At 50.5% G+C, this 23,731-nt stretch overlaps 1 protein-coding gene across 2 annotated transcripts; it reads left to right on the top strand.

Annotated features, from left to right (window-relative positions):
• The first annotated feature begins 962 nt into the window (after positions 1-962).
• Positions 963-23,652, top strand: EIF4E2 (eukaryotic translation initiation factor 4E family member 2). Of its 2 annotated transcripts, XM_074963412.1 has the most exons (8): positions 963-1,109; positions 2,558-2,672; positions 3,415-3,549; positions 6,452-6,556; positions 8,833-8,985; positions 9,160-9,296; positions 19,117-19,195; positions 22,011-23,652. In XM_074963412.1, exons 1-7 carry the CDS (start codon positions 1,090-1,092, stop codon positions 19,160-19,162), a joined length of 711 nt encoding a protein of 236 aa, XP_074819513.1. In that variant the 5' UTR covers positions 963-1,089; the 3' UTR covers positions 19,163-19,195; positions 22,011-23,652. The 2 variants fall into 2 exon arrangements, with proteins under 2 accessions (XP_074819513.1, XP_074819514.1); XM_074963413.1 differs by lacking the exon at positions 19,117-19,195 and having other exon boundaries at positions 22,011-23,650.
• The last annotated feature ends 79 nt before the right edge of the window (positions 23,653-23,731 follow it).

Genomic DNA, 23,731 nt, shown 5'->3' with positions numbered 1-23,731 from the left:
TAAAGTGGGACGGATCCTGCCACAGGGCAGTGTGTGGGGGGGTCCAGTGCTGGCCACGGGTGTGTGTGTGGAAGGCCCAGGGGGCAGGTGCTGGCCATGGGGGATGAGAGGCCCAAGGTGGGGGCGAGGTGGGGTAGGTGCTGGCCATGGGGGGTGAGAGGCCCAAGGTGGGGGCGGGGTGGGGTAGGTGCTGGCCGTGGGGGGTGAGAGGCCCAAGGGGGGGGCGGGGCGGGGTAGGTGCTGGCCGTGGGGGGCGAGGTGGGGTAGGTGCTGGCCGTGGGGGGTGAGAGGCCCAAGGTGGGGGCGGGGCAGGTGCTGGCCGTGGGGGGTGAGAGGCCCAAGGTGGGGGCGGGGTGGGGTAGGTGCTGGCCGTGGGGGGTGAGAGGCCCAAGGGGGGGGGCGGGGTGGGGTAGGTGCTGGCCGTGGGGGGTGAGAGGCCCAAGGTGGGGGCGGGGTGGGGTAGGTGCTGGCCGTGGGGGGTGAGAGGCCCAAGGGGGGGGCGAGGTGGGGTAGGTGCTGGCCATGGGGGGTGAGAGGCCCAAGGTGGGGGCGGGGTGGGGTAGGTGCTGGCCGTGGGGGGTGAGAGGCCCAAGGTGGGGGCGGGGCAGGTGCTGGCCGTGGGGGGTGAGAGGCCCAAAGGGGGGGCGGGGTGGGGCAGGTGCTGGCCGTGGGGGGTGAGAGGCCCAAGGTGGGGGCGGGGCGGGGGGTAGGCCACGGCCCCAGGAGGTCGCGAGGCAGGTACCGCCGCGGGGGGCGGATCAGCGCTGTGACCCCCTGCGTCTGGGGCTCGGTCCCAACGCCCGCGGCCAGCAGCCAACCCCGGGGAACCCCGCCGGGCGGAATCCCTTCAACCGGAAAAGACGCGCAAAACCCAGGGACGGGCGCGGCCGCGCCTCCTGACTTCCGCCACACTCAAGATGGTGGACGGGCTGCCCCCGCCCTGGTCTCGCGAGGACGGCGCGCGCGTTCATTGCGCCGTGCGGAAACTAGCGTCGGTGCTGTGGAGTTCCGCCGCTCCCGGAAGTGGCGGAAGGGTGACTGGCGCGGGGCGGAAGTCACCGGAGAGACGGGCGGCGGCGGCGAGCGAGGATGAACAACAAATTTGACGCGTGAGTCTGAGGTGCCCCCCCCCCCCCGGGCCCGGCTCCGGCTCCGGCTCCGGCTCCGGCTCCCTCCCCCTCCCCTTTGCTTTGCGGGAGCGGGTGGCGGGCAGGCGGCTCTGAGTGACACCCGCCCCCCGCTCGGCCCCGGCCCCGGCTCGCCGCCCCCGCCCTCCGCAGGGCGAGCCCCCAGCCGGGCCCGCGCCCGCACACGGAGTCGGCCCACGTGAGCCTCTTTCCGCCCGCCTCAAGCCGTCAGTGGCTGGTTGTGTAACCGCCGCCGGGGGCAGGGGCCTCTCGGCCAGGGCCAGCCGCCAACGCCAGACGGGGCCCCGGTCAGAGGCTGGCTCCTGTTCCCCTAGCCTTGCCGCTGGCCTGTCCCGGTGAACGGAGAGCAGCGGGCTCCGGCACCGACTGCCACTTCCCCGGTGGGGAGCTCGACCCCCGGCCCTGCCCCGGCGCCACGCTTTCCGCCAAGGCCCCGCACCCAGCCCGCTCTGCCCCCGCCCCTGAGCGCACCCCGCCGCGGCCCTGCCTGCTCCGCCCCAGCGCCTCCTGCATGACGCCGAACAGGGGGCGGGAGGCGCTGGCGGGGAGGAGCTGATCGACGGGGCCGCGGGGGAGCGCTGAGCACCCATGATTTTTTCCCTGTGGGTGCTCCAGCCCCGGAGCATCCACAGAGTCCGCTCCTGTGGCCCTGGGAGACCTGTTTGGTGCAAGATGCTCCCTGGGGTTCAAATGACTAACTCCCCTTAGGCCTGGTCTATATCTAAAGCGTAGGACAACCTGGCTATGATGCTGAGAGGGTGAAAAATTCACCTCCTTGAGAGATGTAGTTGAGCCAGCCTGACCTCTAGTGTAGACACTGCTCGGTTGACAGAAGAATTCTTCTGTTGACCTTGCTACTGCCCCTTGAGGAGTGGATTTACTACAGCAATTGGAAAAGCATCTTCCCTTGCTGAAGTAAGTATCTGTGCTACAGCAGCATAGCTGCGGCTGTGCCATGTATCACTTGTGGTGTAGACGTACCTTTAGAGACTCAGCCTCTTTTCCATTCCCCAGTTGACAGTTGTCAGTATTAGTTGGTGCATAGGTCCCTAAGTGATGGGTGTGCTATAATTATCTTCAGTGGTACTTCCCTATTTAATGATCTTTCAAACAGATCTCAATGTAGGAAGAAAACCTGTAGTTGTCCTAAAAGTTAATCTGGTTTTTAAGAGTCGATGTGCTTGAGCTTGGGGTTCTTGTTGGCCAAGTGGTCTGTGACGGGGGTAGGGCACATAAGCTTTCTCATGTGGTTCTCCCTGTAAGAATCTGTTGTCAGTAGACTTGCAGCATAGGCTCCGTTGTGCCAGCGGTTTGTGCCTCGGGGAGAAGTCAAATAATATAAGTCTCGCTTTTGTAGGATGGCACCTCAGCCATGAAACATGTAAAGCTCATTCTTTTGCCCTTGCCAGTTTGAAAGATGATGACAGTGGGGACCATGACCAGAACGAAGAGAACAGCACACAGAAAGATGGTGAGAAGGAAAAAAATGATCGTGACAAACCCCAGAGTAGCACCAAGAGGAAGGTGAGTTCTTGATGCCCCACTGCCATCATCAAGGGATAGTACTGGCATCTGCATGAGGTCAATCTGTCCCAGTGTAAGGAGTATGTCTAGGAATGCTGTCCTGGCTTAGTGCTGTGTTAGCACCATGATGGGGAGCCATATAAGCTGTTGGGTAAATAGACTTTGGGTTATGGTACATGAGCCAAGCTTCAGTATCCTCTCTACTAGTGCAGCCAGAGCTCTTTGCCTAGGAACTTGGGCTCCATATGGAGACGGAAAGCAAAGGTGGACTCTTTCCCCAATCAGATTTTCAGAAAGCCTTGGTTGGGGGGAGCTTCCTATCGCTTTACCAGATCAGCTTTGTGCTTTTTAAACAGTCTGCATTTCTTTGCTGCCAAGGACAAAAGGGAATTTACGCAGAGATTGATGCTGCTCCTAAATTGGCAGGAGGGGTTCCTATTGAGACACATTCCTCCTGGGACTGAGCTGCAGCCTTTTTAGCACACCCAGTCCTACCAGTTTGGGGAACAAATGTGCTATGGATTTCTAATCTCCTATTTGAATTATAGTCAATTGCTGCCAAACTAATGGTCTGTGTCAAGCTATTAAAGTGAGATGAGATTTTTCTGCGAAAATGAGTCTAAACTGTTCATCTTAGATTGTGATGGCAGCAACGTGTGGGCAGCTAATGCTCTGAATGTAGCTTGTTCAATCTCCTCTTGAGAGAAATATGGGAGAATAAATGAGCTTATCTGTTCCCCAGGCTGTTGTCCCAGGGCCGGCCGAGCACCCCCTGCAGTATAATTATACTTTCTGGTACTCCAGACGAACACCCGGGAGACCCACCAGCTCTCAGAGCTATGAACAGAACATCAAACAGATCGGCACCTTCGCCTCAGTGAGTACATTCCGATTGTTCTACCTTTTTGACTAAACACGATGCAGCTTCTCAGTGTAGCTTTTCTCTGTGGCTATGTGTTTGCATGCGTGTACCATGTTTATATACCTACCACCAGACGTAAAGGAGAGCGGTTCATCTGCCTTCATCTGAGTCTCACATTCTGACTTACCTACAACAGAGGACAGCCCTAAAAGAGACCAGGAAGCAGCACTGCCTTTCCTGTTCTAGAGATTCGTGTCTTTGCTAATAGTAGCAGTGTAAACAGAACTCCCTGAGCTTGTAAGTAATGGCAAGTAAGAAGCATTTCCGTTCTCCTTTATGTCTCGCAGTAGATACACAGCAAGTCAGGCTCAGGACTTGGCAGGTGGGTAAGAGAGGAAGTGATTTTTCCTATATTTAGAAATATCGAATGGCTGTAACTGATGTGCGAAACATAAACCAAAAGCTTTTCTTTCCACTGCTTCTGGCAATAATGTTGTAGATTCCCATCTACATGCATCCCCTTCATGAATAATATACTTGGAGCAGACATTTGTCTGTTTTACACATGTAAATAGCTGATGGGCTTGTATCTGTTGACGGCATGGTTCCTTGTCTCTCCATGGAGTTGAGGACTGAAAAGCAAAGCTGGATGGCACTGGCCCTCTGAAATACTGTTATAAAGCCAGGAGACATAGGAAACACATATAGAAATCACTGCCAAATCTTGCAGAAACAGAAATACAATGTCACCATCCAGGCAAGTAACCCTAAATTCAGACCTAGCCACTGTCTTCACTTGTGAATAGTTTCAGAAACACTCTCCAGGATGATCAGGACCGCAGAGGGTACAAGATAAGTAAACTTGTTGCTCCATTAATTTTCCAAGGGTCCCTTTCAGTGTGTTTATCCTGTCCACTTCTGAACTCTCTACTGGACCATTTGAAATGTGAAAATATCCTATTCCAGTCACACAGCTTTGGAGGCAGGTTGTTGAAATAAGTCTATTTGTCTATACATGTTCAGTGCACTGAGGTGTCACATGGGCCTGTCCAGACATCTGGATCATATCATTCCACACACAGGGGGGCAGGAATGGGGAGAAGGCTGGTCATGGGCTGACCCCTGGGACTCATCAGTTTCTCTTACTTCAACAAGTAAAGTTTGCTTATCTGCTCTCCCAGCTGTGGAGAAAGGAAACAGGTCTAAATAGTGAGGAACCAGCATGACTGTTCTGCATGTGGTGAGATAGGCAGTAGCTGTCAAACCACTTTAGTTTAAAAAAACAAAACACTTTCTCCCCCCTGCACTGCTTTTTTTTTTTAAAGGAACTAAGAACCTGTGAATCTTTTGCTTTCGCTACAATAAAGAACAAGGAGAAACTTATTGATTCTCCATTGTAGACTGGAAATGACGCACTTTCATGTGGGACAGGAGACGTTAGCTTAAGAAAGAAACTTGTTGACAGGCAGGTAACAGTTTTCTGGTGCTAGGTTTCAAGGAGGAGGGAGAATAGGTTTAGGGAAAAGCATCGTTTTGAGCGCAAGCCTACTGTGTGTAGTTTTGGCTAAAAATCACTAGGCATTTGCAAATACAAAATTAGCCACTAGAGGGCATATCATACAGTTTGGGGAATCTAATGTCTACACCGTATTTTAATGACAGACTGTATTCAACAAGATTTTTTTCCCCTCATTTCTTGGATCCATAATGAGTTCAGCTCTTGAAAGGGATTTTTTCCCCCCTGAAAGATAAGTACAGACATTTTAAGTATAATTCCTGGGCTTAAATTGGTGGCCATACTATTGGGTTTTCTCCTAGTCTTTGTGGCATTGCTCTTGTTCAACTCTTTTGACAGCCCTACCAGAACTTTTAATTAGCTCATTATTGGACAGAATCCTTTAAAATGCAAATGATGGCTTTTTGTATGAAAACAAATCCATCCTTATTTTCTAGCTGGGCCTTATCCTGTGCCATTGAACCAAGTTTGGGAGCTTTACTATTGAATTCAGTGCTTGCAGGATCTGGTCCTAAGTGCTTTATTTAAGGAGAAAACCCTCTGTCATCCAAAACAGCTCAAAGGGCCAGAATAAGGCATTCAGGAAAGTTTTAAGTGTCAAGAAAAACTTTACGCATTTAAAAAAAATCCCACAAAAATCCCCTAATTCACTGCTGCCTGGGACACTGAAAGTCAATTCAAAGAGTGCTGCAGCAGAAACCAGTGCTCAAAGGGGTTAAAATGTACAGTGATGGTTAATCTTAGCAGTGACTAGGCAGCCGTATGAATATGCACTTTAAAAGGTGGTTTAAGATCCTAAACTAGCACCAGAATATGTGTATTGTCCTTCAGTCACCTATGGTAAAACCCAAACTGTTCCTTGGTTGAGGGCTCCTGTGAGGAATAATTCCAGGAGTTCCCACTGTTGTAGAGAGGAAGGGTATGAAGTGCTAATGAGACTCTGTGTAGCGTGGAGAGAACTATCAATAGCTTACCCCTGTGTTGAGAAGCTTTTCACCACTGGCTGCAAATTGAGGGTGCTTGGGTGGGACTTGTGTATCTCTTCTCGCTGTCCTCCAAAGCAGCCTTCATCCCCCTCGGGTTTTCTTTACACAGATAGACTTTCCTGAATTATTTGGTGTGTCTGTTGCGCTCGCAACAGGCCAGACGCTAATAATTGGGCTGTGTGCCGGTCACACAGCTGTAACCACTCCCAGAAACACCTGCACAAGCCCTATCAATGCCACTGCTCTGTTTCTGAATGTCCTGAAGGCTACTGTCCTTATGCAGTCTGACAGGGAAGCAGCACAGAGCTGCCTCGCTGGAGGGGGAGAGACTGACATTGTGAAGCCCCCCTTCTAAAGTGTTGGAAGCCATATTGGATGACTTGTCTTTGACTGCCTGGTGCATATGGCGTTACAGGTGGAGCAGTTCTGGAGGTTTTACAGTCACATGGTACGTCCCGGGGACCTGACAGGCCATAGCGACTTCCATCTCTTCAAAGAGGGAATCAAACCCATGTGGGAGGTGAGTTGGCGCTCAGGTGTCTGCCTTGTGTTGTTATCGGGAATTTTCTGGCAGAGCAGTGACTGGTCTCCGAGCATTAAATGTCAAGCCAGGCTGTCATTCCGGCTGCAGTTACATTTGTCCTCCTGCAGAGCCCCGTCTCCTCTCACATAGCAGCTACTGACACAAGTAATGAGCCACTTGCCCTGCACGCAGAGGAGGGGCGTTCAGGAGCAATGCAAGCTGGCGCTCTCCCTGAGACTAAGAAAAATTGCCTCTGGTGATCAGCTGTCTCCAATCTAAGATGGCAGATTCCAGAGAGACTCCCGAAGCTGTGGCCCAAGGGAACTTGGCTACGTTACTGTGTGCTGTTTTTGTGACACATGCACCTTGTTCTGGCTGATTCAGTCAACTGCAGCCTGAATGTAGGAGACCAACTTCTCTCCTTGTGTGGAAGGAAGAAGCCAGTGGGTGAAAGCTCAGGCGCTGAGAATAAACAGAATCATGATAAAGAATCTGGGGGTGGGTTGGGAGGCTTGGATCTGATTTCCTGTCTTCTTTTTCTTGGAGTTCAGCTTGTTTCTTTGTAATAGTCAGACAGTAGGTCTGCATGGAAATTGCCACACCCGACCAATTTTCCCTCTAGCTTGCTCACCTGTCCCTAACAATGACCAGTACCAGTTGCAGTCTGAGAATTTTATGCCTTGCCATGAGGCACCTAACTGTGCTACTCTGCCTTGAAGAAATTATTTCTGACCCCAGTTGGCAATTAGTATATGACCTGAAGCATGGGGATTTATAGCCCGCGTTGCTACAAATACTATTCTAATATAAATGTCTTTCCTTTTTGGACTCTCCGTAACCTAGATGCTTTCATAAGATGCTGCAGCAGAAGATTCCACCTGTCAGTATTTAAACTTTTAAAAAGCATCTTAAAATGGTTCTTTTAATTTCGGGTACCCACTTTGTTCGTGTATTGAGAGGGGAGTAACTTGGAGCTCACTACTGCCCTTCGCTTTTCCACTAGTTTCCTTGTGCTTTTTCTCCTTTCTAAATTAATCCTAGTCCACTGTCCTTGTATGGTCATATATAAAATACCACTCCCCGCCTCCGTGTGATGCTAATCCATTACCTGACCCTACCCTACCATCTAGCAGGATATCAGAAGCCTCAGTCGTAATGTTCGTGGTTATTTACTGTGCTGGGAGATCGAGCTGCTCATCTGACAAAGGGAAATTAAGCAGCTCACTGAACTGAGGTGCACTCAACCTGAAAGAAAACTGACTCTAACCCACAAGTACAAGGCCCAATCCTTCACTCCAACCACTGTTCGTTCTGGCCCTGAAAACCTCCTAAGTTCTTCTGATTATTTTCACCAGTCACATTGGCTCCTTTTTGCTTCCTTGTCCACCTTAGTCAATGTGGAAAGGTCTTCACAGGGTTAAACTAAACTCCCTGCTAAGGACTGACTCCTGGATAGCTCATTTCTTAAGGGGAATGGTCTGTTCTCCCAATCCTGAACATTTGCTCCAAAGGCAATTTGCCTCCCTCGGTAATTTTCCACATAACTGGAGTTTGTGCTGACTTTGTTTGTCCTCCTTGCGTGTAGCTGTTTTTGCCACCTTCTGCACTGAAATCTTCAGCCTGCATCTGTGATAGCACCAACAGTCATCAGGACTAGGACTGTAACGTCTCCAGTCTTACTGTGACTCACACCAGTACTGGATAGTCTGAGTGAGGGAGCCTGTATTTTTAACAGTTCTCTCTGGTAACTTGCAGAAATAACCTGTTCTCTGCAGTTCTTCCTCTGCCTTTAAGGAGCACTTTACAAACATTCGTTCCCTTAACATCCCTGTGATGTAATTAGGTATTCTCCTCCTTTTACACCTGGGAAAGCTGAATCACAGATTGCGAGGTGACTTGCCTAAGTCTAGAGGGGTAATCAGTGTTCGAGATGGAAGTAGAAGTCAGGAGTTCCTATCCCCTAGTTGCATGTGCAGACCCCCAGATCATGGTGATACGTTGTATCAATTTAACCTCGTTTAGAGTCAGTACACTGTGAATAGAGAAAAGATCTGTGGAATCTCTGGGGAGAGTCATTGTCTCAAATGTTGCCTGGCATTCAGAATACCTTTGTCATGCCTCCTTCATCACTAAACATGACAATGCTTTAGCATGAACATTCCTTCATTCTGTCCCTCTTGGTCCCATGTGATTGATATTTGCTCATTTGTGAGCTTGTTTTAGCAGCAAAATAGCTGGGAGAAAACGAATCACTTTCTCACCCCTCTTCCCAGGACGATGCCAACAAAAATGGTGGCAAGTGGATTATCCGTCTGCGCAAGGGCTTAGCATCCCGCTGCTGGGAGAATCTCATTCTGGCGATGTTAGGAGAACAGTTTATGGTGGGGGAAGAAATCTGTGGGGCAGTTGTCTCTGTCCGATTCCAGGTAAGCCTCCATTGGGACTACGTTGGGCATGTGTGCTGACTTGGGGGATGGCATCTGTGGGGCAGTCATCTCTGTCCAGTTTGATGTAAACGGCCCTGCGCACTATCAAGCATATGTTCTGGCTGGAGCGCACAAACACCCATCGGTTTACCCCCCATCATCATTGTTTTGTAGGAGGATATTATCTCCATATGGAACAAGACTGCTAGCGACCAGGCTACAACAGCTCGGATACGCGACACGTTACGCCGAGTGCTTAACCTACCTCCGAACACCATCATGGAATACAAAACGCACACCGACAGCATCAAGTACGTGCGGGGGCAGGGGGAGGGAGCGCTGTCAGTTGAATGTGTGTTGGTTGGAGCAGTTTTCTGTAGGATCCAGGTGCAGAGAAAAGTGGTCACGCACACTGATGCTTTGGGGCTGTTATCTGCTAACGATACTGTAAACAGCATGGCCTCGAAAAGCCTCTCGCTGCCATACTGTTGTTGGGAATATATGAATTTACTAGTAAATCCCTCGGTTTGCCTGTAGCCTGCACTCCTAATCTCTTTCTTAGTGACCCGCCCTGGTCTTCATCTGGGAATGAGCTACCCATCATGGGAAGGGGCTTTTTCGATTAAGAAACAAGATTGCAGTGGGGAACAGTTCCTTTGAATGAGAAGGAATTATGGAGAATAAAATACCAAAGCTAACTGGGATTTATAGAATCATTAAGTTAATAAATGTTCTTGGGAAAGCACTGTGTAAATTTACAGTGCTGTACAACTGATTTCTAATCATAATAAATCTTTATAGTAAATCGTCCCAACCCTTGATAAGAGGCTTTTTAACAAGACTAGAGGATCATGGTACGTAGAGAGGACAGTTGTATTTTAACAAAGCTCATTATAATTTGCCATGTTAGGCCATTTGGCGGACTTTTATTTCTCAAAGTGTCAAAGAGTTGCTGCATATATGGGTACTAGTCATAAGTAAATAACAATAAACCATTTTCACTGAGGTTTATTATAAACCAGACATAAATTAGGTCACATGGGTTAGACTAAGAACGTTTCAAAGTTTACATACGCACAAAGAAATTAATAAAGAGAGAAATTCAGTGGAGTAGAGGGCTTTCTAATCCAGCTTGTAACCAAGGGCACAAGTACTTGTTGTTTTTTTTTCCTTAGGCTAACCCTGTTTCCATGTCTAAAACTTCCCAGATCTTGGCAAGCCATCCATCCAATTTAAACACCACAGAGCAGTGGTCACAATGACTGGTGAGATCAGCCTAGTTCTTAGTGGGACAAGCGTCTACATCAGGGGTGGGCAAACTTTTTGACCCTAGGGCCACATCAGGTACAGAAATTGTATGGAGGGGCAGGTAGGGGAGGCTGGGGGAGGCTATGCCTCCCAAAACAGCGAGGTGTGGCCTGGCGCCTGCCCCCATTCCAGCCCCCCGGAACTCCCACCCCTGACTGCCCCCGGGACTCCTGCATCCTGTCCAAACACCTCTGCTCTCTGCCCCCTGACAATCCCCCTGGGACGCCTGTCCCCTATCCAATCCCACCTGCTCCCCACCCCCGGGACCCCCACCCTGTATCCAACCCTCCCTGCTCTCCCCGCCCCACGTTACCCGTGGGGTGGGGGAAAGGGGGGCTCAGTCCTTTCCCTGTGTGTTTCCCCTGCTCGTTTGGCGGCTCTCCCTGGCAGTCGGGCAGGGCTTTCTCCCTGTCTGGGCTTGGCTGCTGGGGACAGGGGCCAAGCATGCTGGAGTTGGAGGGGGGGCCCTGACTTGCTGTGCCCCTGTCCCCGGCAGCAGGGCCCAGGCCCCTTGACTGCCCCCTGCAACCCTCCCTGCTCCTCGCCTCCCCCCCGCCGAACTCCCCCTGGCCACGGCACCCTGGAGCCCCAGGTCTGGCCGTGCTATAGCCGGGCCGCCTGGCCGGAGCCGCAGCCACGCTGCCCAGGCGCGGGGGGAACTGTGACAGGGAGGTAGGGGAGCAGAAGGGGCGGGGCCAGGGGCTAGCCTCCGGCCTGCTCACCACACTGCCAGGGAGTCGGGCTGGCTCCTCTGCAAGCCTGTCCTGACCCCGCTTCCTGGCAGGAGCTCAGGGGCCAGAGGAAAGGGTCCCGCAGGCCGGATGTGGCCTGCGGGCCATAGTTTGCCCCCCTCTGATTTATATCTTGGAAGCCACAGTTGCTGCATGTTTAGATTGTCGGTCAGCTAGTCAAATTACATATTTTTTGTATTAATGCCAAAGAACCTTTCTTTGCCAGAGAACCTCTCCTTGGATGACTACTGGTGTATGGGGATGGAGGGGGAAAGAGATTTTTCTTATTAACCTAAATCTGTTCCTGACTATTCTGTTTCTAAAAGATCTGACTTATTTTATTGACTGAATCTCTCATTGGGCTCTGTGAGTCATCTTGCTGTGTAGCAAGCACTCCTCCTCCTGCACATGGTTATGTTAAATGCTTGTGGAGAGCAACATTTCTGTCATGCGAGATCTCAGAGGGCTCCTACAGACCTGCATTTGGCTGTGTTGTGTCTGACCTTTGTTTAGAGACGGCATAGTCTTCAAGCTAAGGTTGCGGGACTCTCTGTGGGTGAGGGGACTGTAGAAACTCCTCAGTCACTTTCCCTTCTCTTCCCCCTATCTTCCTCCATGGCTCTGTACAGAAAGGCCCTGCTCTGAGCCAGCATTCCGGCTATCGTGGCTGGAGGCAGCTTGGCTGTCTTGGTGAGGGAGAGAGGGTTTACCAAGCGGTGCTTCCTTTGCTGACCTAGGAAATGGGAATGCATTGCATTGCCCCAGGCTGCTGGATTCTGCCCCTTTGCTCATGGCCCCTTCTCTCTGAATATTGTCCCTTGCATTTGTTCTGCTGACATACAATCCAGGATGCCAGCGTCTGGGAATAACAGGTGTTTGAGGAACAGATTCACTTAAACAGGGCATGGTGTTGACTAGCTCACATTACAGCTGGGAATGATTCTTAAAAGGGACTAAATTGGCTTGTCTCCTGCTCATTCTGGTGCAGTTAAGAATGCAGGAAGTGAGCTTGCAGCTTCTTTGAAACAGGGCTAGGCTATTCATTGACTTATCCAAGGGAGAACAAGAACTGATTGCTGTTAGCTAGTTCAAGTCTGCTGCTGTGTGTTTCCAACATGGTCCCAGATCTCCCTTTAATAGTATTGTTTTCACTGCACAGATTCTGATCTCACTTCCACCGTGTAAATCCAGAATCTGGCCTGTTGTCTTGCTTTCGTGCTGTTTGCATTAGTGTGTAATTGCTGCTAACAACCAGTTTAACTGCTGCAGTTGTAACCTCTCTGGGTTGGGCGCAGTCTTTGACAGATTAACAACTCTGTTAGTGTATTGCAGTCAGACTGCAGCCAGTGCTGTATCTGGCTGAGCTGGTTTGCATTAGCAGAGTCCTTTTGCTAATAAAGAATCTCTTGCAAACCTGCTGTTATCTTCCAGAAAATCTCACCCTCGTTACCTTCCCTGTCTGTCAAGTCCTGTTGAAATACAAGACTACACTCCACTTATGTTGCACATGTACCATCTGATTTATGACTCTAGGGGGGCTTTCTAGCCATTACTCTATTCTCTCACGCTGTGGCTGTGTTTTATGAAAGGCCCTAATGGACCTGCCCTGCTGGAGATTGTGTCAGGGCCTCCTTTCCAAGTGGTTTCTGGTGGTTTTGTTTGTATGGACTGCATCTCTCCACCGGAGCTCGGCTCACGTGCACAGTTTGATTGGCATCTCCGCTCTGGGGAGGGAGTGGGTTTCGGGAGAACATGGGCTTTTCTCACAAAAGTAAGTGTGTGTGTGTGTGTGTGTGTGTGTGTGTGTGTGTGTGTGTGTGTGTGTGTGTGTGTGTGTGTGTGTGTGTGTGTGTGTGTGTGTGTGTGTGTGTGTGTGTGTGTGTGTGTGTGTGTGTGTGGCAGGCATTGCCCTTTATTAGCTTTTGACACATTGCAAATGAACATCTCTAGAAATCTCCAGCATGTCCCTCACTGCAGTTTCTGGGCCCTGTGGTGCAGGATTTATATATTACTTGTGTGACATTAAATGTACATATTAAACTTATTTTATACACCCCAATTCTTCCAGTCACTCAGAGGTGACAAGGCCCTCTGCTGCTGAAGGCGCTGATGCTGCCACGTTGGGTTAGAAAAGTATCGGTTACCTGTCGTTCAGAGGGGTTGTTCTGCACGCCATTCTTCCTGGGCTCTGGCCGTGTTTTTAGCTAGATAAGTGGATCTTTCAGAGCCTTTTTCCTGTGTCCCTTCATTCTCATGCTTATGATTTTGAGAAACGTCCTAAATCCCAGCAAGTAGCAGGGTCCATTTGTTTCCATATCATTAGAAGAGCTAGACCAGTCTCTTGCAGCACTGCGTAAGTCCTCGGACCTGCAGTACCATAGACATCAGTGCTGGTCTCCTTTGAAATGCATGTGGCATTGCAGTAGCCGTCTTGTTGTAGTGGTTGGGGAGAACGTCTCTTACTGTTCCCAAAGAGCTCTTCCTTTTAGCTGTTGTTCTTCAAAACCTGTAATGCTTGGAGAGTTGAGGGAAATTCTGTTGTACCTCTGCAGCCATAACTGCTCCTGTCACCCCTAGGTGTTTTAAACGACCGAGTGAGACGTGGTCCCCAGCCCATTAACCCTGCACCTGGCACAGCCTGGGAATAAAAGTGGATTCTTGACAGTTGCACCCTTCACTTGGCACTTCCTGGCTTTTGAACGTTGCCCCCTTCCCATTACCTTGTTACAACGGAGGCTGTGCCATTTTCCAAGGGAGCGAGGGATTGGCCACCAGCACAATAGCGTCTGGCGTAAACTACGGCAAATATTGACCCTGGTAGTGGGTGAACCTGGAGCTTGTTGGGGTCAGTGGTGCATTTAGGGAGAACTGGCTGCTGTAGTTGTGGGACATTTGTGTGTTGGTTTAGCAGGGTTCCTTCACTGACCCGTGTTTTCCCCCATGTCTACCCCCAATCCTTCTTTCCAACTCATGCTGTGTGTTTGGGTGGCTGCTCCCACCAGCACCACGCAGTCAGCAACCCAGGGTAATGTAGGAGTGATACCCCCCGAGAGAGGGGAACGTATTCCTTATGTGGCCGCACAGCAGACTTCTGCAGAGCCAGCGGGGCTGGAAATAGTTTTAAGTCACTCTGGAGTATCCTGTCAGAGCTTTGAGCAGGGCGGCTTTTCTGAAAACAAAGCCCCTGTTTGTAGGTGGCTGCTGCTGCAGTGGGAGCTGAGCAGGGTAAAAAACTCTGCCTTCCCTTCGGAGTCAGCACTGAGAAATACTGGAACTACTCGAGTCAATTGGAAGAATGGCTGATCTTCTTAGTGCTGGCATCAGGTCTTTGTCACTACAGACACTTGGAGAAAATAAAAGGTCTGAGGTTAGCCAGACGATGAGCAGATACAGAAGGGAACAGAGGGAGGGTTCTGCGGTGTAGGGAAATGAATTACGCGGTTATGTAGAGCCCCACAGGACACGCACGGGGAACTAGGTCTCGGATCCACTGGAGACTGCTGGAAAGTGAAATCCCCACAGAGTTTAGCGCTGTTTGGCCAGGAAGTCCTAGCAGTAACTGATTCTATGGGAAAGTGCAACGGCAAGTCAGTGGGCTTCGTGTTTGTGGGGGGCATCTCCTTTGCCGCCACATCAGAGCATAGCTAATTCTACAGCTCATTTGACCCACTAGGAGGCCCATTTCCATCTGCTCACAATTTCTCGAGAGCACGCTGGGAAATGAAATAGCTGAACGCTGCAGCCACTTCTACGATTGTCTCTTTACACTGCACTGAATGGGACCTGCCCCCAGGGCCTCTAATTTCTAGCCCTGTTCTTACCATTATGCAGCTGCTTTTGTGGAGGGTCTGTGGAAGGGAACCCGTAGAAATCCGCACTGGACTGACACATGCCTTAGTCTGGTCACGTGTCCAGATGTATGCATTGCTCTGTACTACTTCCCATCGGGCCTAGGAATAGAACCGTGGAGAGCAGCGACAGTCCAGGGCTAAAGATTGCTTCCTTTTGTCTTGAGCGTCTGCAGCAATGGCTCAGTTCAGTTATCCCTCCATCCTCCAATCCCAGCCAGTAGATTCTGCAAGTTTAAAGAACCCTTTCTTAACACTGCTTTTTGAAATGGCGGTTCTGCCGCTAGGGTCCGTTCTGTAGCATCACAGCGCATGTCAGGGGTGTGGGCAATTCTGAAAGGTTCCTTTCTTTTGGTGGGTTGTCTTTGTCATCAGAAAAGTGACTAAAATGGAGCTATTCCGCATTTCTTCTCAGTGAGCCCAGCTCAAACACGTTCATTTCAAAACATTGCTTTGTCCCTGGTTGCCAGGGTGGCAAATGTCACCTGAGATCTGAAAAATCAAATTCTGGTCTAACTAGTTTACAAGAGCAAGAATCCTTCTTAGAAGATGTGGGATCTGTCCCCAGCTCTGCTACAAACTTCCGGGGTGACCTTGAGCATGTCACTTAATTTCAAGTGCTTCCATTTCGCCACCTGTAAAATGGTGGTAATCCCAACTGTTAAGGATAAATTCATTTAATGTTTGTGTGCTGCTCGGATACCATGGTGAGGGGCATAAAAATGCCTATAAATAAAAATATCCTTACACTGTGGCACTGTCTGCCTCTGGCCCTGCCGTAGGCCATAAAGATTCTGCAAGCAGAATTCAACGGGCAACCTTGACGATGCAGAACGCAAACTAGATGGCCGCTCACTCTACCCCGGCTGCAGAGATGTGTCAGGGCGAACAAAACTAGAGAGGTGGTTTTATCAGTAAAGTCAGCAGATCTCTTTAATGTTCATAGCACTATAACAGGTGTGGCGTTTTATCACTTCACATCCTTTGCCTGAAGAGTTTCACTCTAAAGCTGTGAGCAGGACTCGGGAGGTAGCAGTACAGCATGGATGCTGTTGTCAAGGTGTCTTAGAATTTGCTGATTTGAAGGGGATGGCGGGTGCTAGGTTCGTCGGGGTAAGGAACTTGTTCCCAAGCACGTTGGAGTGGTGGCACGAGAAGGGGGCAGTTGGGAGAGAGGCTTGTGGGTTGGAAATATCCGGGCTGGGAGGTGCGAAGGAAGGCTGATGGGCAGACGGGGATGTGGGCAGCTTCCAGATGGAGGAGTGGATAGGGGGAGCCGGGGAGCACCCACGAAGCCGGGGTGCTGTGTAAGAAGGGCCCATTTTTGTCACCTTTTTGATAACTACGCTCTGAATTCAGATGAACATTTGTGGGTTCCGCAGATCCTGGTGTCACACTCAGCCCAGGCAGCGCTCTCAGTAGTCCTGTCTCTGAAAGATCCCCAGGTTGCATAGTCCTGAAGGAAGGTGCTCCCTGGGTGTACGTAAGGAGGGAAGATCTCAGGGGCTGAGGAGATTCTTGGGTGGGGCCCATCCACGGCATGCAGCCCCCTCAGGGGCGGGAGTAGGCTTTTTTCCTCTGGTGTAACTTACACATCTCTTTCCATGCTGTTGCCTTCCCTGTGATGAGCCCTTAGCACAGGGGCCTCCTGAGCAGCAGCTGCCATGGCTGTCTAAATGGAACTGTGAGTCTGTGTGTAAACATCCACGAGAGGCCACAGGCAGGCCCTGTTCCACAATCACTCGCGTTTGGTTTTGGACTGCAAGTAGCACCTGCACACCCACACCCCCCCGCGGCCAGGTGTCCGCAGAAACGTTTAATGTGCTGCCCCATCAGGACGGCGCTGGCTGCTGTGATACGTTCAGCAGCGCTGACCCTCGCATTCCCTTTGTTTGGGAGGCTTCGGATCAGAGGTCAGACTCCAGTTGTGCTCATTTAACATCAGGCAGTGGTGTCTTTCTCTCTCATGCTGTCATCCCAGGGAACCACGTCAGTCACTCACCCATCCTAACAAAGGGAGTTCTGGGAGACGATGAGATTGTGAGCTCCCAGGCAGGGGAGAAGAGAACGGATAGAAAACAAGTCAGCTCTACACAACAGCCTCCTTAATTAACTCCTGTCACAACTAGAACTAAGGGCATGTCTACACTGCAATGGAAGATCCGTGGCTGGCCCAGGTCAGCTGATCCAGACTTGCAGGGCTCAGGCTGAGGGGCTATACAATTGCAGAATAGATGCTTGGGCTGGAGCCCGGGCTTTGAGACCCCTTGAGGGGGAGGGTCCCAGTACCCAGGCTCCAGTCCGAGCCCAATCGCACTAGCTGACCTGGTTCTGAGACGTGGTGCTGAGGGTTTGGTACCGCAGTGTAAACATACCCGAAAGGGCACCCTCAGCAGTCTCCAAAGAGGCCACCAGCTGAATGGGCCATGGAGGCTGAGTTCCCCTTTTTCCCCAGAAGCGTGGTCACTGCGTGTCAGGCCTGAGGTTCATTGATGGGATGATCTTGCTACTCCTGCCATATGAGGTCCAAGCCAGGACCTTAGCCTCAAGGACTGTTCACCTTTCACCACTGCTGTGGTTGTTGTCAGAGGGATCTATCCATGTAATGTTCAGAGAGGGGGAATGCTTTTTTTAGGAGCGATCAATGTCACAAACTCCAAGAGGTAAGGTGTGTTGGGAAACCCTGCTTGTATTCGTAAAAAGAAAAAGAAAAGGAGTACTTGTGGCACCTTAGAGACTAACCAGTTTATTTGAGCATGAGCTTTCGTGAGCTACAGCTCACTTCATGCTATGCATCCGATGAAGTGAGCTGTAGCTCACGAAAGCTCATGCTCAAATAAACTGGTTAGTCTCTAAGGTGCCACAAGTACTCCTTTTCTTTTTTCTTTTTACGAATACAGACTAACACGGCTGTTACTCTGAAACCTGCTTGTATTGGGCCAGCAGGGGGGGGGGGAAATCTCATGGCAGGGTATGCAGCCATCAAACACAGCCAGAAAAATATCTGGGATGAACCCTTGCTGGTAAGCCCTGGCCAGGCCTTTGGGCAGTGCTTTTACCAGGCAAGAGCAGTTGAAAATGTAGCCTAAAGATTTTATTGCTGAAGAGTTAATGCCCTCAGGAGCTTACAGCCTGGCTTTTAGGCACAGATCATGTAAATGCATTGGGAGACTCCCAGAGTCCGGTGATAACACGGAGTGTTCTGTGTTATCTGGACTCTTGTGGGGGAGGAGGCATTGAATTGTCACAAACTCACTACAGAATAAGTGAACTCTTAGGTTGCTGGTAAATGTTTGGCTTTCGGTCTGAAAATTAGTACTGGAGGCAGAATCATGGAACGGAATCAGACTTTACAACTGAAATGGGTTGCCTCTAATCGACCATGCCCCCATGGATTGAGTGAAATGGCATGTACTATAGCAATAAGCTCAGTATTCGGGGGCACTGAGATACAGAGCTCCTTGATGTGTCTGATCTCAGATAATAGTTATGCTCATGTTCACCTCAGCATCTTTTCCCTGGGAGACCCTTCAATATGCTGTCTCTGTAAAACAGACAGTCATTTTTCAGTCTGCTAACTTTGTCCATAACAGATTCTTCGCCAGGGAATGGAACAATAGGCCTATCCCTGTAACTTATTTGAAAACATTTTCATTGCAAATAGCTGTCGTTTTTTAGCGTTGGTGTCATTAACTGAGCAGGCTTATGATAGGAAATGAGGCTCCCTCTCTAATAACAATTGGAATCTGCAGCCTGGTCAAAGAATGGTCTGATAACTAAGCCGTACGGCATGGAAAGGAGTGTATTTCTGGGGGATTACAGCGAACCCTGGTATGTGCTGGAAAATGAGGCCACAGACTGGGTGAATTTAACCAGTCAAGGAACATGATGATCCTCCAGAAATACACAACCCTGGATTATTTTATTAGGAATAGGAAATGGCAATTCTAGTCTAAAAACAGCTCAAGGGTCCCAGCTTGTATCTGGTGGGTCTTAACCTGCTATGATGTCACCGGCAGCCAATCAGAAAGCTTCATGTCTATGCAGAACTTTAAAGCTGCCTCATGCTGTCAGATGTCTGGCTGTGTTTTAAGGATGCTTCTGTCCACTAGGCCCCGATGAGAACATTGCCTTGCTCTCAGAATGGCCTTTCAAACGCCACTGAATGTCTCTGCGCTCGTTAAAAGTTAAGAACCCTTTGATCTGAAGTGCTGTTTTTTTTTTTTCCCCCTCTGGCTTACCAGGGCCTGGGAGGAGTTTCATGGCCTGGTGAACAGCAGTGGTCGCTGATCGAACGCTCCCCCTCTCTCTGTCACACCCAGGGTAGGGCCTCATCTTTCTTCTTACATGACTTTATGGCATACCTCTCAGCTTGCCCGCCTTCATGTGGGGACAGCGCTCCACAGCAGACCTGAATACCTTCTGGCCTGGCGTCAGTCCCATCACTATTGGCTGATTTGCTAAAGTCCAAACTCACCTTTGAATCAAAAGGCACTCATAATCTCACCCTGAGAAAAACTGCTCACTTGGCGTTTGTAGCCAGGATGCTGTCAGCCAGTTAGCCAATGCGTCCCCTGTTGGCAAGGCAGCTGTGTCCCGGTGCCTCGTCGGCTGAGAGGTATGGCTTCAGCTTGTTTGTATTGTCTAGAGTTGGCTGCTCAGAAGTGGAGTTGTAATCCGAAACGAAGAGCGTACCTGTAACACACCTTGGTAACGGCGTCTCCAGCTTGGCAGGCCTTGCTCTTGACCGATGGCTGAGGCGGAAGAGCTAGACTGTGTCAATAAAGGCTTGTCCATGAGGGATGCGCAGTAGGTACTATATTTAAAAATAGTACTTGCTGTGGCTAACAAGATGAGAGTGCCTACAGCCCCTCTGTTAATGGCAACCCTGTGCAGAGAAAATAGCTAGGTACAGTTGTCCATCTTATGGCCAACATCATTTTCACACTCTGGTCCACGTACAGGATTGTGGGTGCCTTACTGTTAAGGGGGCAGAGTGCTACCAGAGGGCTACTTAGTGACTAGAGGTGTCTTCCGTTGTCAAGATGCTGTAGACAAGCTGGATCGCTGTCAAGCAATCCCTCCTCTTGCAGTGTATCCCAGTGAGGTACACAGTAATGTTCCCAAAGGGGATGTGTTGCAAGCTCCTAAATCCCACAAAGCCGCATATGTGACAGCTGCAACTCAGACCGGCTTCCGGAGTTCGTTGGTAATCCCGGTTCTGCCACCGTCTCGCTCTGTGGCCTTAGACAAACATTGTTTGGATAAACCCTGTGGTCTTGGGCAAAACGGAAGAGCGTTCTTTTTTACCTACCTCACAGGATTGACTGTTGGGGAGGGTTAATGAGATGATGCTTGTGAAGTGCTACATAAGCACTTAGTAACATTTTATTATTAGAAGACATTCAAACGACCTTCCAAAGTAAAAAGCTGCCAGCACAGGTTGTGAAATGCCAGCCTTAGAAGACAGTAAATGTGCCAAGTGCATTTGACTATGTGGGGAATGTTGATTTAACTTTCTTAATTGCATTGAGTTGCCTACCCTGGCCAGAGGAGAGTAGAGGCAAGAACAAATATAGCGTAGTCCACAAAGAAACACGTTAGGGACCATATAATGCTGGGGGATGGTGAAAGTAAGTGGAACGGCAGTACTCCACCAAAACCCCCACCGAGCAAGAACTAACCCAGCGATAGGAGTCCCACCGAAACCTGCTTTCGAGGTAGATGCTTTGCTGGCTGTGTGTTTGGCATGGGCTAGGGCGCAGCAGTAATTGAACTCTGGATTCGAGAAGAGTTTAGACCCGTGTTCCCAAATGGCCACGCAGCCCAATTCTGCCATTAGTGCACTCAGGAGTAGAATGGTTACCACTCTTTTTCTGACAGTGACCTCCAAGCATGTGTCTAAGTAACAGCAGGGAAAGTACTTGCTGCCCCAAATCGCAGAAGGACATTCAGCCTGCAATCACCTTTAAATTCACTACTTTCAGGTTGCCCATAGACACACCAGCCTGCCCCACTGGGATATCCCAGCATGCACCATGCTGTGATGTCACAGCCACCACATGGCTCCTTAGCAGCGCAGCGGTTGAAGAAACATTTCACAGACCTACAGTATACTGCCACGCCTTTGGGCTGCCTGCATTCCCCAGCAAGGGGAGCTCTGCTGGCCTGCTGTGATGCATGCTTGGGTGTCGCTCGTTTCAGGTGCCCCAAAGGTCTGTTCTGAATGCCCCTGTGCCCTGCTACTGTTGTGGGAACTCTGCCCATTGCCGTGCAGTTACAGAACCTGCCTTCTCAACAGGTGTCCCTCCTTCCCATCCAACTTCCCTCCTGTCCGAAAGGTCCCTCTAGAAACCTGACGTTATGACGTGTCCATCGCTGTCAGCCCCGCTCTAGCAGTCGCCTGGGTTGCTGCTGCTGGAGGGCTGTCAGAAAGCACCACCGCAGAGGCTCACCATCGGTTTAGGTTATCCGTGACCAGGTCATGTGCCCCGAGCGAAGACAGACAAGGGGCTGATCCTGCAGCAGCAGTGTTACTAGTCACACAAGGAAGGGCTGCAGGATTGGCCCCTCTGTGTTTGAACTCTGAGAACTTTTCTTCCAGGGTACGGGATTTTTAAGGTAGGGCGCATTTGGTGCCTAACCTTCTTGCCAGTCCCTTTACAAAGAGACCCCTGGGTTAGGGGCTAAAGGCAGGAGAGCTAAGAGCACAGATGTTAAACAAAATGACTTGTCACTCGTTTGAGAGCAGAATAGATGTATGGGAAAGAGACCCTGCAATGAGCCAACTTAGTCCAGTCCTGAAATCTACCAAGCTGGTTGTGCAGGTCTAACACACCCGTTACTAGCAGTAATATCCTGTCTGTTTCCGAATGGATGAGGATGAAACCAGGATCTTCTCATTTTCCCTCTAAGTACACTAGCGATTGGTAGCAGCTTGGAATAAACAGAGATGCTGTTTGGGTGTAGTGTGGATGTTTAGCGGTTAACTAGGGGTGATTTGGGAGGTGAACGTGAATCAGGTGGGTTGTTGCTTGTTGCCCTCAGTGTGGTGGGACCGGTCAGGCTCTGTGTCTGTATCTGGGGCTATGTACTTACCTACGTATTAAACTTCTCATTCTCTCCCCCTCTCTTCCAGGGATAATTCGAGCTTTCGAAACACCAAAATCACATTGTGAGAACAAGGCTGGTGGTAAATTCCTCTCTTGGTGTGAACCCGCTGAGAGGTCTCCATCTGTGCCCTGCCATTTCTGGAGGGCCACGCAGGCTGGATTGACCACGCCACCCTTTTGCACTCAACCCCAGAGGAAGGATTTCATTCAAAGCCCTTCTGCATCGGTGACTAATAAGCGGCTGACCTAGTCACACAAAACTCTTTGCAATGGCAGGGCGGGAGGCCGACTTTTCAGTTATCAGGGTGCCCTCCCAGTGCCTCCTTCAGCACTTTCTCTCCTTTTTCCATACCCTGTGCAGAGGATATTGTGATCCCATGCGCTCGTGCTGAGGGGTACCAGTATTAATGAATCTCTGCGGCCAGGAGAGATGACCCATTGGTTTGCAAATGCCCCCTTTCAGCTCTGCCAATAAATTATTGGGTCTCTGTTTCTTTCAATCTCTCTGGCTTGGTTTGTTTAAGAATAGCTGGGGTGGCGATTTTCTAGCTTGGCATCTCCTCCTCTGCCCTTTCACCCCAGAGAGGGGGCCAGCCTGCCTCCTTCCCCTTCCCCATCAACCACACAGGAACTGTCCCAACAAAGGGCTGGCTTTGCAATCTTCCCCTCTAGAGGAGGAGTGGAGGGCAGCCCTGCCATAACCCCACAGTATTCATTGCAGTCACAGCAGGGATGACTTCAGCCTGAGGTGTTTACCTATAAAAGCACAGGCTCCGTACCAAAGATTGGTGAATTATAACAATGCCTGGGATGGGTCTAGGTTCCTGCCACCTAGTCAGGTTCTTACAGCTGCTCCTGCCCGTGCCACCATCATACATGTCAATTAGCTGTCCCTTAAATGAGGAGAAGGAGGGGCTTCCGAGGCCTTAACTGCCTTGACTCTGGCTGTCTGGTGACCCTGCAGGACGTCGTAGGTGGAAAGATCAAATGTGGTGTGGGATTAGGGAAGAGCCCCCTCTCCTTGCAGCCAGGGCGGGTGGGCTGGAGGAGCAGCAGCTGAGTTCCTGCTCTGTCCCTGGGGGCAACCCAGCCTGGAGCTGCCTTCCAGCATTAGCCCGTGGCTGTGTCTGAGAGCAGGCCAGCAGGATGGGTGGAAAAGGCTGTTAGGGGACCTGGGGATGGGAATGACACTGCTGCCCTGACATAGCTTTAGGCCAGTGGTGATCTTGCTCACCTGGGAACGCACCCTCAGATTCCACAGCAACTAAGGGAGTGGATTATTTCCTCTGGTTAGTGCTGTATCCAAACTCAGTTCTGCTCAGGAACAGCTCCTGCCTTTTCCCCTCCTCTTCCTCCTGGAGCCCACAGACTTGAATTTTGGCAAAAACTGCTGTTCCCCGGTCAGCTGGAATTTGAGCCTCAGTCAAACTGGAGGAAAGGACTTTGTTAGCCAGTCTCTTTTGCACAGTGCGCAGTGACCCAAAGACCTGGAATTCAGGAGTCAAGGCAGATAGATGCTGGATTTTCCTTGCTGACTGCAGAGGTCTTCAGCCTGTTAACCTTCAGTTAGCCTCAGAACAGCACAGTCTAGGGTGAGGGATCTTAGAAAATCTTGCTCTTCCTTCCAGAGTCACTTTCCATCATCCCACGCTCTGGGAGAGTCACGCCTGGAATTCCTCAAAGCATTCGGGGGGCCGGGGGGGGGGGATGGATAAAAAACAGCTACTGTTGCTCTGACCAGGCCGCG

Source organism: Natator depressus, chromosome 9 (assembly GCF_965152275.1).
Source record: "Natator depressus isolate rNatDep1 chromosome 9, rNatDep2.hap1, whole genome shotgun sequence".
Classification (NCBI taxonomy): Eukaryota; Metazoa; Chordata; order Testudines; family Cheloniidae; genus Natator; species Natator depressus.
The sequence above is the reverse complement of the archived record's forward strand: the minus strand, read 5'-3'. Positions and strand labels throughout refer to the sequence as shown.